The sequence below is a fragment of the Phocoena sinus genome, chromosome 17 (genome assembly GCF_008692025.1).
Source record: "Phocoena sinus isolate mPhoSin1 chromosome 17, mPhoSin1.pri, whole genome shotgun sequence".
Taxonomy (NCBI): Eukaryota; Metazoa; Chordata; class Mammalia; order Artiodactyla; family Phocoenidae; genus Phocoena; species Phocoena sinus.
This window is the reverse complement of record NC_045779.1, coordinates 76,618,981-76,636,317: the sequence shown is the minus strand read 5'-3', so window position 1 is coordinate 76,636,317 and position 17,337 is coordinate 76,618,981. Positions and strand designations below refer to the sequence as shown.

At 45.6% G+C, this 17,337-nt stretch overlaps 1 protein-coding gene across 1 annotated transcript in view; it reads left to right on the top strand.

The window, feature by feature from the left end:
- PTK2 (protein tyrosine kinase 2) overlaps positions 1 to 17,337 on the top strand; it is a 167,526-nt gene that overhangs the window by 109,778 nt on the left and 40,411 nt on the right. Inside the window, 4 exon segments of the mRNA XM_032610452.1 lie at positions 170 to 279; positions 1,124 to 1,224; positions 4,054 to 4,143; positions 6,699 to 6,903. Coding sequence (XP_032466343.1) covers positions 170 to 279; positions 1,124 to 1,224; positions 4,054 to 4,143; positions 6,699 to 6,903 — 506 coding nt within the window.

Genomic DNA, 17,337 nt, shown 5'->3' with positions numbered 1-17,337 from the left:
TTCTTTGATTATGCTTTTTTTATTAGGGTAGAATTGAAGCCATTCTCATAAAAATGCATTTGGAAATGATCAGCATTGCTTTTGAATATAGCTCTTCTGCTGTTGATTTTTAGTCTCTGACACTAACTCTTTCTCTTTTTTCTTTTTGGTCACTGTTCAAAAAGCTGAGGTCATTCTGCAAGTAAGGAAATACAGTTTGGATCTAGCATCTCTGATCCTCTATGCCTATCAGCTTAGCACAGCCCTTGCGTACCTAGAGAGCAAAAGATTTGTGCACAGGTGAGACCCGGGTGTGAAGCTGGTGAGCTGCCTCTGAGCAGGAAGAGGTGGGGAGAGGTTCTCACTGTGCCCTGAGACCTTCCGTTCCCCCAACTCTCGTACACGGACGGCACTAAATGTCCTGCTGTGCATATCCCAGCCGAGTGTAGTGCCCTGGCGTGGGAACACATGGATTTGAGGGGTTTTTCCTCACATGGAGTGTGAAACAGGTCCATTATTCCTTCCACAAATACTACTGACAGCCTCTACGTGGCACTATGGACCTAAAACAGATATTGTCCTGGGACTTTCCAGGACACCATAGCGCCAGGAGTGACATCTGTTGGCCTTCTGCAGAATTTCTGTTCATAATCTGGGTCTCTCATTTGAATACAAGTTAAGGCCCTTACAACTTATTTGCCTTGCCTTGTGTTGTTATCCGGCACTGAAGCGGACTGCATCAGCAAAATCGTTTACAAGTGTTCCAAAGATCATTTTACTTTCATTAATGAGGTTTTTTAGTAACTGTAGAGTTACGCACCCTGGTCGTGTATACTGTCTATCAGTTAATGCAGCTGGCAATATGATTGCATGAAAACTAATAAGTGGTTTCATTATTTGAGAATATTCTTCACCATCATTCAAAGTAGTAATCACCATATTAATGAGTAAGTATCTGCCAAAAGGAATATATTTGAAGTAAAATAATAAAAGTATCTCTCTTTTTCAGTGTATAATAAAGCTCTTGTTTGTATTGTATATAAGCTGTCTTTCAGAGTACCTGTATGTTTTTATATAATATAGATGAGTTTGTGGGGTTTTTCCCTTGTATTAAAATGTATCGTCCCAAATTCTTCCTTATCAGGGACATTGCTGCTCGGAATGTTCTGGTGTCCTCAAACGATTGTGTAAAATTAGGAGACTTCGGATTATCCCGATATATGGAAGACAGTACTTACTACAAAGGTAAGAAATCAGAGCAATAAATCAGAAACAGGCTCAGGATCTTTAATGATTTTTAATTCTGAAAAAGGTACATTCTAATATGCTCAGCTGATTTTTGACAGTGGTATACAGTCAGGTCCGTGGAGGAAAGACAGCCTTCTCAACAAAGGTGCTGGAGCAGTGGGTCATCCCTGGCCAAGAAATGACCCTCAACCTGAACTCACTCGCCATTAGCTCAAATGGATCATAGACTTAAATATAAGACATAAAACTATGAGACTTCTAGGAAAAAACATAGGAGTAAAGTTTTCGGATCTAGGGCCAGGCAAAGAGTCCTTAGGCTTGACACCAAAAACATACATAAAAGGGAAAAATTGATAGCTTCTTGCTCATCAAAATTAAAAATTTTTGTTCTGCAAAAGACCCAGGCAGAAGGATGAAAAGACAAACTACAGAGTGGGAGGAAGTATTTGCCAACCACATGTCTAACAAAGGACCGGTATCTAGACTACAGGTAGAACTCTCAAAACTCAGCAGTAAAAAAAGGAAGGACACAGGTAGAAAGTGGACAGAAGATATGAAGAGAGACTCCACCGCAGGGGTTATTCAGATGGCACGTAAGCATATTACCCACCAGGGAAATGCAGAGTGAGCCCACGGGGAGGTATCGTGCACACCTGTCAGGATGGCTAAGGTAACGGTAGTGACAACACAAAATGCTGGCAGACACAGAGGACGTACATTGCTTGTGCAGATGTAAAATGGTACAGCTGCTCTGGAAAGAGTTTGGCAGATTCTCAGAGAACTAAACATGCACCTCCCATATGACCTAGCTATTACACACCTAGGCATTTCTCCCAGAGAAATAAAAACTCACATTTACACAAAACTGGTGTTTGTTCATTGTAGCTTTATTTCTAGCAGCCAACAGCTGGAATCAGCCTGGATGTCCTCCACTTCGTAGACACAGCTGGCTAACCTCCCCGCAGAGTGGTGGGTGCCCTGGCTCAGTGCACGCCGCCGGACTTACAGATCTGCAGTCTGCCGACTCCAGAGACTTTGATCCTTTAGCTTGGGAGCTGGACTCTAGCTGAAGGGATTTTTTCTTTAGTTTTCCCAATCTTGGAATCAGATTGACTTGGTTCTTCAAATTGTTACTAATTTTCATATTCCTGGTACTTCAGCTAAGGTTTGGATTATAAGTCCATATTACGCTTTTAGTATATTTTCTAGTTATTACCACCATTTTACAAAGGCCAGTTTCTCGCTCAGCTTGTTTGATTTTTGTATTGTCGCAAGATGAGCCCGAATCTTACGTACACAATTAGTCTTTCTCATTTTGTACTGTAGCTGATGACAGTTCTCTGTCCAAATGCTTTCTGTATACTACAGCCTGATCCTTTTTATGTGGAAGGAAAAGTCTGGTTGTTTATTCATTTTGATTATGTAGTCATTTAATTTAAAAACGACCAAGCCACCTTTCCACTGTTTTAAAATACATTTCCTATTACCTCACATCCTGACTAGTCCAAACCCTAGAATTCCACTAAAGGGCTAAACTCCAAACAGCACGGTGGCCCAGACTCTACATCATCTAGACAGCACTTAAAGTGGGCAACTGACGAGTTCACACATTGTTATCTCAGAGAGGTCACTAAGTCTAGATCCTGCTAGGCTTCAGGAGAACAGCCCCTCGGGGTTAGGGGTTCCTCGCTCGGAACACAGCTGGAGAGTCATTTGTTGTGAGGGAATCAGAGGCGTTGACCTCAGTTGTCATGAAGGTGCGTGAAGTTAAGTGGAAGAAAATTAATGAAACAGATGTAGTTGTCTTCCGATTAAAAGTCTTGAGAGCACCCTTGCTTATAGAAGAGAGCCCGGCACCCTAGCACCCTGCTCCGGGGCCCTCTGGATCAGGGCCTGTCCCCGCCTGGTGCCTGCAGTCCCTCCTCCCCCCCCCCCCTCCCCCTGCCACACCCCCTCACTTCCGCTGGGTTTGAGAAACTGTTTCTGACTTTTGGAATTAGGACTCCCTGAGGGCTGCTATCTGGTGAAAGAATGTTGAGGGAGGTGGCACAGAGCCAGTGCCAGGCTTTCGGAGAGTGTCCTCTGTGCTCTGTCCCCCTCCCGCCCTTCACGTCCTGGTGGTGGCACAGCCCGTCCTCACACTTCGTGGATTCTGTGTTTGCACGCGCGTCTGCTTGCTGAGACATGTAACTTCCCGAATCCACACTCCGATGCATTCATAGTCAGGCGTGATGTGCCCAGGGCAGCGACAAAGTGTCCGTTTGGGCTGGTGGACGGCGAGGGGCGGGCAGCACCTGTGGCTCTGGGCCAGTCGGCAGGCTGGAACCCCAGCTGTGGCCCCTGCGTGCGGGGCCGGGGGACGGGGAGGGGCAGCCTCAGGCAGGTCAGCAGCACATCCATACCTCATTTTCCAAAGAAGTCAGAACCTACCAGGATAAGTTTGTAGGACTTACAGTTATAATCTGTGTGAGGTATGGATATATATGTACACATTTCTCCCGGGCAGTGGTGTTCAAAGTGACCTTATAGAGTAACTACCGTGAATGAGAATTGACTGTGTGTGGCTACCAGGCCGTTTCTAAAGCCAGGCCTCCAGCCTGTAGATGAAGCCGGCACAACTGAGCTGGGAGCTGATGCCTCCCGGTAACCGGGGCGCCCTCCTCCCCTGCTTCCTGCCTCTCCTCTGTCACGCCCAGACGACCCAGCATCAGGGCATGCAAGGCAGTTCTCCCAAAGATTTTGGTACTAAAAATCTCAGCTAGCTCTAACTGTTAGATTCCTGAGCAGGTGACAGGGAAGTTTTACTTTCTAAAATTAATCTTCTAGCTTCCAAAGGAAAATTGCCTATTAAATGGATGGCTCCAGAGTCAATCAATTTTCGCCGTTTTACCTCAGCTAGTGACGTATGGATGTTTGGTGAGTATTTGAAAACTTCCGTGTTAGAATTACAGTTCACATATTCTCTGAGAGGACTGAGCTCTGTGTGTTGTCAGAGTCTGTAGGTTGGTTTGCCTTCCCTTGCCTGGCCTCCATCACTGCTCGCCAGCACCCTCCCCCGTTCCTCAGACGTGGGCGTGTGCCGTGCGCCCAGGCGTGGCCCGCAGGGCCCAAGGTCCTCCCCCTAGCCCCTTCTCACTCCGCCTGCCTCCCTCTCAGGGAGGTGCTGTGTCCTCCCTTCTCTCCTGTCTCCACGGCCTCAGACATTCCTTTTATGTGAGTGACGTAAATGGTTAACCTGTCCGTGCAGTTCTGCGATGGCCCCCAGATCCAGCATGTCTAAGATTGCCCTTCATCTCTGTTCTGGAATCTGACCCCTTCCTGACTTGTCTCAGGTCTTGGAGGCGTGACCCTTCGTGTTCTGTAGCTGCTGCTGCTCTGGTGTCCACTGTGTCCCCTCCTTCCTGCTCCAGGTCCGTCCCTGTCGTCGTCCTCCTGCGCTGTGTTCGCGCAGAGCCCCCAGTGGAGCGAGGGTGTGGCTGTCGTTCACTCTGCAGCACTTGCTTCTACTACCTTATCCGGATTTTTAAGTCACTCACCTTTTTGGTGTGGATGACACTCCATCCCCGCCCCACTTTCCTGGTGTTGCTCCTTCTTTCTGCACACCTCATCCTGACACCTTCTCCTCCGGTTGAAACTCTTTTTAACCTTCAGGAAGAGGTTGGAAAGAGTTTCTTCATTCACCTGAAATATCCGCTCTGCCATGAAGCCCCATGTAGCAGGTGTGCCGTCCAGGCATAGACTCCCTTCCTCTGCTTTCCCAGCACTTCCTCTCTGTGTCGAGACACTCACGTGTAGATCTTGTGAATAGTCCTGTGTGCATATTTTCTATGCCGGATTTTAAACTGCTTCCCAGGAGATGCCCTGTTAAGTTTATGCACCTTCCTTTTCCTATAAGTAAAAATAACTTTATATACATGAAGTACGTGTTCTCATTTTTTCTTCTGCTTCCTTGCTGTTGACTTTCGGTAACCGTTTAGTGCCCTAACTGATATTAGGTAAAGGAAGGAATTCAGTAAAACAGGAAGTGGCGTGACATGATTGGAGAAGGCGCTGGAGTCCAATTGGCTTCAGATCCCAAGACCTCACCTGTCAGCTTTGTGACCCATAGAGCAGGTTACTTGTCCTCTCAAGAGGATTTCACATTTCAAAGAGTCTAAGATGCCTTTTTTTTTCACATTTCTGGAAGTAGGATTTGTCACACATCAGTGGCATTTCACAGTTGGTGTTAGTCGGGGGTGTGTTAGTCATGTGGGTCCTCGCCTACACGCAGGTAGACTGCTTTGTTCATATTGGTGCTACTTTCTTGTCCGAATGAGTTTAAAACCGCTCTTTGGTAAGAATAAAATAATTCTAAGAGGTAACAAAGGATCACATTACAACTTAGTGGGCAGTATATCCCCCCCTTTTTGGTAATACAAAATAATAGTGTCTCTTATAATCAGTGGCACCTCAGATTTGATAAAATACAGTTTTTAAAGAAATGTAAGGTGTGAGAATTAAAGATAGTGTAAACTTCAAGGAAAGGTGCCAGAGACATATGAAGGTCTCAAGAAATGATACCCAGTGTTGTTATTACTAATGATGTTGTCATAATTTCTGGTGAGAAAAGCAGAACTAAGGCATTATTTTTGTCATATACTCTTTACTTTGAAGTTGTTGGACTTTTGGCTAATTTCAGATCTGACTCACATTAATGTGATATAATGGCATAATGGTATATGCCTTCCTCCTCTGAGGCACACAGCATCTTAGGTGCTGAAGATACAGAAAGACAGTCACAGCCCCTCTGCGCCCAGGACCCGGTGTATGGGGCACGCTTGCGGTGGGTTAGACGGGAGCTTCCCAGGGGGCGGGGCAGGCAGCACAGGAAACTCACAAAGGGACCTGGAAGAAGAGAACTGGTGGGGAAGAAAATGAAAGGCCTCGCATCTAGAGTTCAGCACGAGCCAGGTCACGAAGGAGCGTGTTCAGGTGCAGGTCTGAGTGGCCAGAGTGCCACGTGATGGGAACCTGTAGAGGAATCTGAGTCTTCTGAAAGCATAAGACTTAAGTTGCAGGGTTTTCTCTGTTAGGCTTCACGCCAGCTGCTGCGATGATAAGCAGGTTGGACTAAAGAGGAGGGAAATCTAAAATGCATTCAGCTTTTTTTTGAATTGGTTCACTAAACTATGCTATGAAATACCACTGTAGCTGGTGGGCCATTTTCTAATGGAGAATTTTTTGGAGAAATAAACCTCTTAGAAAAGTAATGGGTTTTTTCTTGATAATACTGTTTCATTATTCGCATCATACTAAATTAGTATTCCTGTCCTTATTTGATAACAGAGCTGACTGAATGCGGCTTTATTTGGCTGATGTGCCCGTAATCACACCGGAGGTTCTCTCGTACGAACTATGAAGCTATTCCTGAAACGTGGGAATCGCACTCCTGCTGCTAAGTTTACCCTTGTGTTTTCGTCCCCGCCTCACAGGTGTGTGTATGTGGGAGATACTGATGCACGGTGTGAAGCCCTTTCAAGGCGTGAAGAACAATGATGTGATTGGTCGCATTGAGAACGGGGAGAGGTTGCCCATGCCTCCGAACTGCCCTCCCACCCTCTACAGCCTCATGACCAAGTGCTGGGCCTACGACCCCAGCCGGCGGCCCCGCTTCACTGAGCTCAAAGCTCAGCTCAGGTAGGGTGGGGGGCGGGGCTGGGGCCGGGGCCGGGGCCGGGGCGGGCAGGCCTCCGCTGCTTCTCCCTGGCAGGTCCTTTTATCAGTACGTCTGAGGCAAACCTGCTTCTTGGGCAAACGTAATTACTTCTTTATGGATTTGTATTTATTTATACATTGTTAGAGCCTTAAGAAGATTATGTCTTCAGGTCTTAATAAACTTCAAATTGTGATCAGGTGTCTCTGCCCTGACTGCTGACCAACGTGGCACAGCCCACAGGCTCTGCGTGGTCTAGTCCCCGCCCACTCCCCAGTTCTCACCTCACACCACCCCTTCCTCTGCTCCAGAGGCACCCGGTGCCTCTGCCTTCCCCCGCTTGTCTGCAGGGCGCTTCTCTTCAGTCTTTGGAGCCCAGCTCAGGGTTGCCTCCTACAGGAAGCCTGCCTCATCTGCCCCACCCCCAAAGAGATAGCCCCTCCTATGGCACCTCTTCAGCGCTCTGTTGTTATAGCTCAGCATCCACGTTACCTGTTCAGCTGCCGTCTTGTGACTCCTACTTCGTGCCAGACGCCATTAGACCCAAACCTCCAGCAGCCCCCAGTCCCCTGGCAGGAACACATGGACTTCCTACTGTGTTGGGCCCCCCCACAGCGTCTGCGCAGAGCTGACCTGATACTGGCCAGACTCAGAGGCCTCGACAGGTGGCCCTCATCCCATCTTGCTCATTTCTGGAGGCCTGGGGCAGAGCTTAGGACCAGCACCTGGTCAGTGCTCAGTAAACACTTGTCGAACTGAAGTCTAGATCGAGACTTAATACTTTAATCAACAAGATGTTGTAGTATAATACATAACCAACCAGCCAGCGCCATGGTTTAACGTGCTGTTTCATGTTTGGCGTACTCCCCTCATTTTATTTGAGTTTTGTTATTTGCTATATTCTCGTCATTTTTCATAAAAATTACCAAATGTCAGGGTCCAAAAGCCCCCGGCAGCTCCTCTAGCCCACCCCTATCCCCCAACGCTTGAACCCTCTCAGCTTCACCTCCCCTCCGGCAGCGCCACCTGCCCGGCTGACAAGTTTCCTCCAAAGAGAATGTTTCCAGGAAGGAGCAGGGCCTTAGTGAGAAGTGGGAGAGATTCGTCCAGTCAGCAGCTGTTTTGCTAAGTGTCTCCTTTGTTCTAAGCTAGGTTCTGTGAGCCCAGCAGTGAGCAAAACACAGTCCTGCCCCCGGTGTCTGAAGTCCGGCCGAGGAGGTGGGGGTCGGCACCGTTGGCCGCACGGTGACACCCCTGACGCTCCCCCTCCGGGCCCGCTTCCGGGGCCTCGCGCGTGACGGCCGGCCCCTCAGGTCTTTCAAGACAGCTTTCTTCAGGCTGGAGCTCTCCATGTTCTTAATTGTCATGCAGCTTAGTTATACCTGCTGTCCCTGTTGGAGCTGGTTTTCGACCATGCTTCATTTCATGTTTTGCTCATACATTTTTTTGTTCCTCCTTGACCTTTCCTCAGAATCTGATAGATTCTGTCCATGAAACCCCCTCTCTGATACCAGTTCCACCTGCCCGCCTCCCCAGCGCGTTCTTCCCCCTTACTCTGGGTATCCGCTGGCTTCTCTCCGCAGCCTCCTCCCCTCCGCTCAGTACTTCTCCTTGGTTGGTTGTCTTAACTGTTCCTGTGGCTTCGCTCCCCACCTCCGTCTGTCTTTAGCTTCAGTCCTGCCTTTTCCCACAAGTCCCAGACCTGTGTCTTCAGTTGGAGGACATCGTGTTTATCCTGAAGCAAAGCCGTTACTGTCTCCTCTTGCCTGCCTCTTGCCCCTCAGCTTGTGTAGGTTACAGTGGGGCCTTTGTCTCTACCTGCCTCTGGGAGCCATCAGTAACTCCTCGCCCGCCTGTACCAGCTGGCCAGCCGGAGCATCCTCACCTCAGGGTCTTCAGACCCACTCCCTCCTCCCGGCTCTCCTCTCCTCTCCACCCCGCCCCTGCCCCCGGCCCGCATACTTCATCAGTCAGTCTTACCAAACATGTCGAAGTGGGAGAGTAACTCCCTTGCTCAAGACAACTTTCAGTGGTTTCCTGGCACCCCCGGTGTTAGTTCGAGGCTTCCAGAGTAGCACTTAAGCCTCCCTGAGTTACGGCCAGTGTCTTTCCATCCCTTTCTCACACTGTGGCCAAACTGACCACACGCCTCCGCCAGGAAGGCCTCCTCTGCACCTGCTGAAATCAGCCCTACTGTCTTCCTCAGCCTCTTTCCCTGCTCTGCCCGTGGGCTGTCCAGAACTCTTGCTTCTTCTGGCCGTGCCCGCCCTGTGGGCCGCAGATGGCCGCATCCCGGTCCAGTCAGCTCCACAAACACTGAGCACCACGTAGCTGGGCCTGGTGCTGGTCACTGGGCAAGAGAACCCAACACTTTTCCTGCCCTCGAGGAGCTCACAGTCTAGTACGTCTCATCCCCTACTAGACTGAAGCTCCTTGAGGACAGGGATCGTCATACTCACCTCGGTGTTGCCCACACCCCCAGGCCAGGAGCTGGACCCAGTGAGGACCAGACAGCTGCCGAGTTTGTGCTTAGCTGTCACAAAACTCACGCTGACACTGGCCGGAGGACTGTTGCATTAAGGTGGAGCAGCTCCAAAAACTGTCCCAGGCGAAGGCTTAGAACTACATATAATTATTTTATACACACACACGTATAAAAACATCATGTACCTATTTATAGATGCTTTCTTGTGAACAATTAGTACAGATTATTGACCATTAGTTTGTCCTGTCTGTTTTGTATTAGTCAGAAATGGAGTTTAACTTTGTATTTGGAACATGTAGAACATGGCTACCAAATAAGCCAAATAAAATGTAACTTTATAATATACTAGCTGCTTGGACACCTATATGTAACAATGTATCACAAGTAATCAAACACGTTCTTTATTGAGTTGTTTTAAATGGTTATTATATCCAAGATTCTAACAAAGTAATAAAGTTTGGATAGCCCTTACCCCAGGGCCCCTAAAAATGTTCCCAAAGCCCATTCTCCATGTCTGTCTAAAGAGAAAATGCTGCAGATAGACTCAGTTTATTGTGGGCTCCACTCATCTTTGGCTGGACCACGTCTTGTTTCTGCTGTATCATAAGTTAAGAAAAGTGGCTCTCGGTGACTCTTGTTAGGCAGAGGGCTGTACGGGGATGGGTCGGTCTCTGTGACCACAGGGCCTGCCCTCCTGCCATCCTGTGTCCTTATTCATAGATGTGCCTCATTGAGGAGAATGAGATTAACCTCTGGCCACCTAGTAGCAAGTGTGAGAAGTTCCTCAATAGGAAATTTCTCATAACATGAGCTCTAGCATTTCATACTGTGTGACTGACAGTTTATAAGAGTGCACTAAATATTTTTTGAATGAAAAGTCATTTCATCCCTAGCTAGTCAGTTCATTCATTGGTAGATACTGTGGCGAGGAGACCGCAGTAAAACCTCTTGAGTATTTTTGCCCCTTTGGAGTTTATGTTCAAAGATAGCATTTCCCAGCAGTGCTCTGTGTCATTAAGGTGTTTGTGCCATTATAGGAAAAGATTGTCAGTTTTATCTCAGGGAAACATTTTAAGTTAACGTGTGGCTTATTAAATCCCTTTTAGACAAATGAGGGTAATAAATAAAATTATTGATTTAAATTTGGTACCCTAATTTTTGTATTTTTCTAACTTTTTATTGACATGCAAAGATGTGAACATATAGACATGCCAAGAAGCTGCCAAACAGCTCACTGGATTTTCACAAATTGGGCCCATTCCTGTAACCAGCATCTAGAACAAGAAAACAGCACTGCCTTCACCCCAGAGACCCACGAGAGGCCCCTTTTCCAATTACGTTCCCCCTCCAGGGGTAACCACTGCCTGGTTCTGCCTGGTTTTGAACTTTATGTAAACGCTGTAATGCAGTGTATACTTTTTTGTTTATGGTTTATTTTGCTCAACGTTTAGTTTGAGATCACCCATGTTACTCAGGTAGTTGGACTTCACTCTCGTTGCTGTATGTGTCCCATTTGTGGATATACCATAGTTTATCCCTTCTACTATTGGTGGAAATTCAGATACTTTTCATCTTGGGGCTCTCAAGACTGCTGCTGTAGGGACATAACAGAAGTGTCATTGGGTGAGCACGTGTACAAGAATGTCTGGTGGATGCGTATTCAGGCGTCTGCAGGTGGGCGCGGCTTTAGCTTTATGTACTGATAGCGCCTGTTTTCCAAAGTGGATGCACCAGTGCGGTGTCTCCAGCAGTGACGAAAGCTCCTGTTGCTCCAGCCATAGTTTTTTTTAAACTTTGGAAATCGATCCTTGTTTCTAAGCATGCCATTTTCACATGTGAAGGGTAGGTTAGAGAAAGAAAGCATAACGTAAGTGGTATGTAAACAATTTACCTGAGGTTTTCTATTCTAAAGATCACTGACTTAGTGTCTGCCTGGAAGGCCCTCTGACCCTGAGCGCTTTAGGAAGCCCTTTGGACCAAAAGCATGCTCACTAGGAGCCAGTCTCCATCCTCTGCCGTCAACCTTAGAAATTACGGCATTGAAAACCAGCACTGACTGAGTGCTTTCTGCTGCCGCACCTGTGCCGTGAACTGTCACACATTATTTCATCTGAATCCTCACGGTCCTGGGAGATGTAGGTAATATTGTCATCATCAGTTTACCAATGGGGAAACGGAAACTGAGGTTCGGCAGTTGAGTGCTGGGGTCACAGAGCTGGGATTCAAGGCAAGCTCACCTGAGTCCAGGACACAAGCTGTCGACTGTCACGCCCTACGCTTTGTTTGAGCCATGGCTAGACGTTAGTAAGTGCTCTGATTACGATTTCGACTAGTGGGCAAGTTGTTAATATTGTTCAGTTAAAAAGGAAAAAGAAGAAAGAAAAGGGAAAAAAACCATACTGTTACAAGGAATTCCTGCAGCTGGTTCTCTTACATTTGCTTGAGTGTCAACCAGAGAAAGTCCCCCAACAGAATGGCAGCGTCTCTGGCTTCGGCACAGAGGCCCCCACCCAAGGGTTTTGATGGGTGACGTAGTTTCCACGTGTTATCGCTGTTTTGCTGTCACATCTTGAGTGTGTTGCATTTGGCTGCTGTGGCCCTCTGTAATCCCAGAGTTAGTGGCAAGCAGTTGTGGAAGTTTTCGGCGAGGCTGAGTCTCTCGAGGGGTACAAGCCACGCCAGTGTGCGTCGGCCGGCGTCCGCACTTGCCTGCTGTGTACTCGTCCTGTACCCGTAATATGTAGCCTTGTCTCGTCTCCAGCTTGGGTCTGGGGGGAGTTGTGGATGTTGTTTGCTTGTTGTTATAACCTGATATCGTCGTGTTTGCTTCTTAACTTTATCATACAAAGCTGGCCGTTGAGAAATCTCTTTGACCTAAGTTGACCTTGGGTGAGTGACTTAGCCTCCCTGGGAGAGCAGAATCACAAATCCTACCTGTCCTCTAGTTTTCAGGATTAAATAAAATCATCTAAAATGCATTTAGTTTTCATGCTCGTGGTGGGTACACACACTTGTGGCTGCTCTGGTAGTAGCAGTAAAAACAAAGCTTTTTCTGAGGATCCGCAAGGGACCTGGAGGTCTTAGGTACAGAAAGTGATCAGTTACTGTTTAAAAAAAAAAAACTGGTTCTTCAAATGTAAAAAGGGTAGCTATTATTATCCAGATACCAAAATGCAAGGCACATCTTTTTGACATTTTGTAGATGTCTTATGGACATCTTGTACAGGTTTTTTTTTTTTTGAGTCCTTTTTGATTCTTCATTTATCCTAAAATGTGAACTCTAGATTAAAAACTCTAGATTTGATTAATAACATGAGGTTACTTGTGCTTCCTCGCTGTGCTCTTAAAGTGGTTTTGTATCTGCTCCCCAAATTCCTTTCAAAGGTGGTGTCTAAATTCCTCCTTAGTCATCATATCGGCACTTTCCTTCTCACTGCCGTCCTGTTGGGTCTTGGTGTCATCTAGAAGAGTAACCTGTTTCTCAATTACCCCTGTATTTAAATCTTAAAATGTTTGTTTGGTTTGGGACCTTAGTCTTCCCGGTAATAAAAAGTAAATAGTAAACCTAAATTTCATGGGAATTTAATGTAAAATTTAAATTGTTTCCATTAAAATTTATGTCATAACTGTTTCTTACCTGCAGGTAGCTCTTGTCCTTCATTGGATCCCCCCCCCCCGCCCCCCGCACACAGATGTTCAGACCTTTACAGGTGCATCTCTACTTTAGCTTCACCTCCAGAATTTGGTTTTATGTGAAGTAAACAAATTTCCGGTGAGATTTAAACTTAAATTTCATAAAAATTAGTCCTTTATACTTACATGGCTTCACAGGTCATTTTCACGTGATTACCTTACTGATTTCACAGTAATTCTTAAGAGTGAGATATTGTTGCCCTTTTCACTTAAGGAACTTGAGGCTCAGAAAAACCCTATGACTTGCCCAGATTGTGCAGCTAACAAAGGGTGGATCCAAGACCCTGGGCCCTTTTCTCCGAAGTCCAGGACCACTGCTTTTCTCGGTCTCTTTACCACCGTATGCCGCCCCCCACTGAATGGGTTGCTGGCTGCCTCCACCCCCTGTACCTCCCCACGCTCTGCTCACTTCCCCTCCCTTGTCTTATTTGTAAGAGAGGACTTTGACTAGATGAAGTTCACACTTCAGCTGTAATCCACATATTTACTACTTGAAGGTCGCCCTCAGAACCCACAGTGAAATCCTCAGACTCATCCGGTAGCTGCTGTAATTCCTTCCCTTCAGTCCTGTTTCTGGCACCATTTTCCTTCTCTCTCTAGTTGTTCTTCATTCCCCTTCCCTCAATTTTGTCTCCAGGGTTATTATCCCTGAAAACATGGGGGAAGAGTGGAGTAGACATGAATGTCTGTCCTCCCCTCTGGACGGTGAAGGACCAGAGGCTGTAGGTGGCCCATCCCTCTTCAGGTTACAGAGGGACATGGCGCCGAGGTTGATGCAGGGATGCAGGGAACGAGTGAAGCAGCGCTGGCTCCGTCTCAGCCCAGTCTCTGGGCACCTGAGCTTAGATGGGAGGGAGCAGCAACCCCCGTGGCAGCGGGTCGGTTCTCAGTGAAGAGAGTTTGGCGCTGAGAAGCCACTGGCTTACCTTCTGCACCTCTTCCTCTCAACTCCCCAAATTTGCATTTTAGAAATACCTTTTGCATTATATTTTTAGTGATTGCCTCAAGTATTACATTATACATCTTTAACTTTGCACCATCTACTTAAGAGTTAATAATTGTATTTCACTTAAAATGTGGAAACTTCATTTACCACCACCTTAGTCCTTTTTGTTCTAGATGTCGTGTGTATTATATTCATATATGACAGTAACCTCATAAAATAAGATTACACTTTGTGTTTTTAATAGTATTCTGAGGAAAGTAAGGGGAAAATCTTTTATATTTAACCCCATACAGTGCTCTTTATTCTTTCCTAAAGATCTTTCTTCCATTTGGTTTTCCCATCTGTCTGAAGAACTTCTTTAACATTTCTTGTGATGTGGGCCTGTTGATTAGTTTTGGTTGTTTTTTTTTTTTTTTTAATCTGAAAATGAATTGAACTTCATTACACTGGATATAGAACTCTGAGTTGACAGCATTTTTCTTTTTCTTTTTTTTCTTTCTTTCTTTCAGCACCTTAAAGCTTTCTTTCGTTACCTTCTGGCCTCTGTTATTTCTAATGAGAAGTCACTGGCCTTTTAAATTATTACTCTTCTGTATGTAAAGTGTCATTTTTTCTGGCTTCTTCCATGATTTTATCTTTGGTTTTCAGCAGTTTATAACGAGGATGTGCTTGCGTGTGGTTTTTGTTGTATTGATCATATTTGGTCTTCACTGAACCTCTTGAATCTGTAAATGTATGTCCTTGACCATTATTTCTTCAGATATTTTTTCTGCTCCATTTTCTCTCTTCTAAAACACCAGTTCCATGTATGTTAAATCTTTTGATAGTGTCCTTCAGGTTCCAGGGGCTCTGTTCTTTTTCTGTTTTCCCCCAGTCTTTTTTCTATAAGTTCTTCAGATTGGATAATTTTTATTGATTTATCTTCAATTTTCCTGACTCTTCTCTCATCTCCATCCCACTGATCGTCCAATCCTGTGGAGATTTTATTTCAGATATTTTACTTTTCATTAGGAATTTTCATTTGGCTCTTTTTTATACCTTTAGTTTCTCTGCTGGTGTTTCCTATCTTTTCATTAACTATGACCAAATTTTCCTTTATGTCTTTGAATATAATAATAGCTCTTCAAAGTCCTTGCTTGCTAATTACAACTTCTGAGTCACCATTGGAGTCAGCTTCCTTTAGATTTCTTTTCCTCTTGAAAATGGATTACATTTTAATGTTTATTTGTACATCAAGTGATTTTAGATTATGTCGTGGACATTGTGACTGATAGGTTGCAGAAACTCTGGATTCAGTATTATTCCTCTGAAGAGTGGTTGGTTGGTTGGTTGGTTGGTTGGTTGGTTTTAGCAGGCAGCTAACTTGGCAGGTCTCACATTGCAAACTCCCTCCATTCTGTGAGCGCGAATCCCGATTCAGCTAAGTTCAGCCTCAGCTGGGCTGCCTGAAGCCTGCCCTGTATGTGCACAGTACAGGGGTCAGCTAGTGATTCAGGCAGAATTTACACTCAGAATTTGAGGTACCCCTCCATAGCTTTCTTCTTCCTGGGATTTCCCCTCTCACTTTCCACCAGCTGTGGTGACCCAAATTCAGTCCTCTGGCTCTTCAAACCAGTAAGACTGGGGCTGGCTTTCTGGCTAGTGGCCATTAAACTGGGGACCCACCCAGTGCCATTCCTTTCCTCCCAGTGGCAGCTTCCTCCAGAGCCTAACTGCTTTGTGCTGTCACAGGGCTGTTTCTTCTGTCCTAGTCCGTAGTTGCTGTCTGCAAGAGGAGTGGTCAGATAGGAGCTTCTCGAACTTGCCAGAAATACAAAGAGGTCAAAGAGGTTCTAAAGTAAGATTTTAGTAGAAATCACTTTTCAAATAATTTTGAGATGTGTAACACCATAACCAAACAAAAGTGCGTTATTTCCTGCAGTTTGAGATATGTAATAAGTAAAGAGAGATGCAGTTTTGTTGTATTCGTGAAGTGAGATGTTCGGTCTGCTGTGCGTGTTTATAAGAGAAGAAGGAGGGAGGCGTGTGCTGCAACACTGGTCACTGCCCACTGCAGAGGTGCTGTCCCAGCTTTGTCTCAAGCCTTGTTTTCTGTAAAGATACCAAGGGGGGTTGTTGAAGGGTCAGCTCCATTCCTTTGTGGTGAGGCGATGTTGGGTACTTAGAGGAGATCGTGTTTCAAAGCTGGCATTCCCATGAACTTGCCAGAACAAGCCATTTCCCTCGTGGCTTTTTTGTTCATCCAGTTTCTTGCTGCTCTTTCTCTGGATGTTTTTCAAATTAGCCTAAGTAGCTATGAATCCAGACTGATTTTCTGTCCAAAGCAAATTTTGTGATGTCATCATAAAATTATTATGTTTAGGTGATCAAAGTCCAGTCTTTTTTTAAAAAAGTTTTTCCAGCATAGAAGAAATGTAGTTTCAAAGAGAAGGATAGTATTACTATAATCATTCTCAGGAAAAAATGCTACAGAAATGAAATACATTTTAAAAAAATAAGGCAGGTAAAAGTACAGAACTAGATAGCATTTACTTAAAAGTCTTACTGGGTTTTTTCACCTACTTTATTTCTCCATCCTAACAGTGGATAGGACAGGCAGTATCGTTCTCATTTATGAAGGAGGACACAAGTTGAAATGGGCCCAGCTGCCCAGCTCAGAAGGTGCTGCTCATAGCTGGTGCCCTTTCTGCTGGGACAGCGGGAACAGCTGGTCACCTACTTGGACTGATCGCCCCTGTCTACTCTAAATCTTGTCTGTGTTGGAGACTTTATTCCGAATCTTAGCTTGGTACTGGAAACGAAGACGCTATTAGACCACTTTATTGCTCTCCATGAAAATACCTTAGAAGTAAAATCACATCTTGTTGCTCCAGAACGGAAATTTAATGAGACCTCTCCATACCAGCTTGTGGAGCCCGGGAGACCGGGTTTCACAGGGAGTGCCACAGGCCGAGAAAAGTCAACATGTGCTTGCAAGTTTTTTTGTCCTTTACTGTGTGAATTGATTACTTTGATGACTTTTTCTCCTAAAGTGAGGGAAGTAGTGATAAAAAATAAAACTAACGTTAAATAAATACTCCTTTCCCCTCTTCCCAGTTCTCTTCCTAGATGGGGCTCGTGGATAAACAAAGAATGATTCTTACATGTTCTAACGTTTGTTAAATGAAAAGTCTTATGAGCTCTTATAGTTTTTTCTCTGGTGAGTTTGAGACTTAGAAACCACCACCCCAGGAAGAAGCATGAGGGCTCATTGCCAGTTCACATTAGGCAGCTAAAAGCTTTCAAACAGAATGT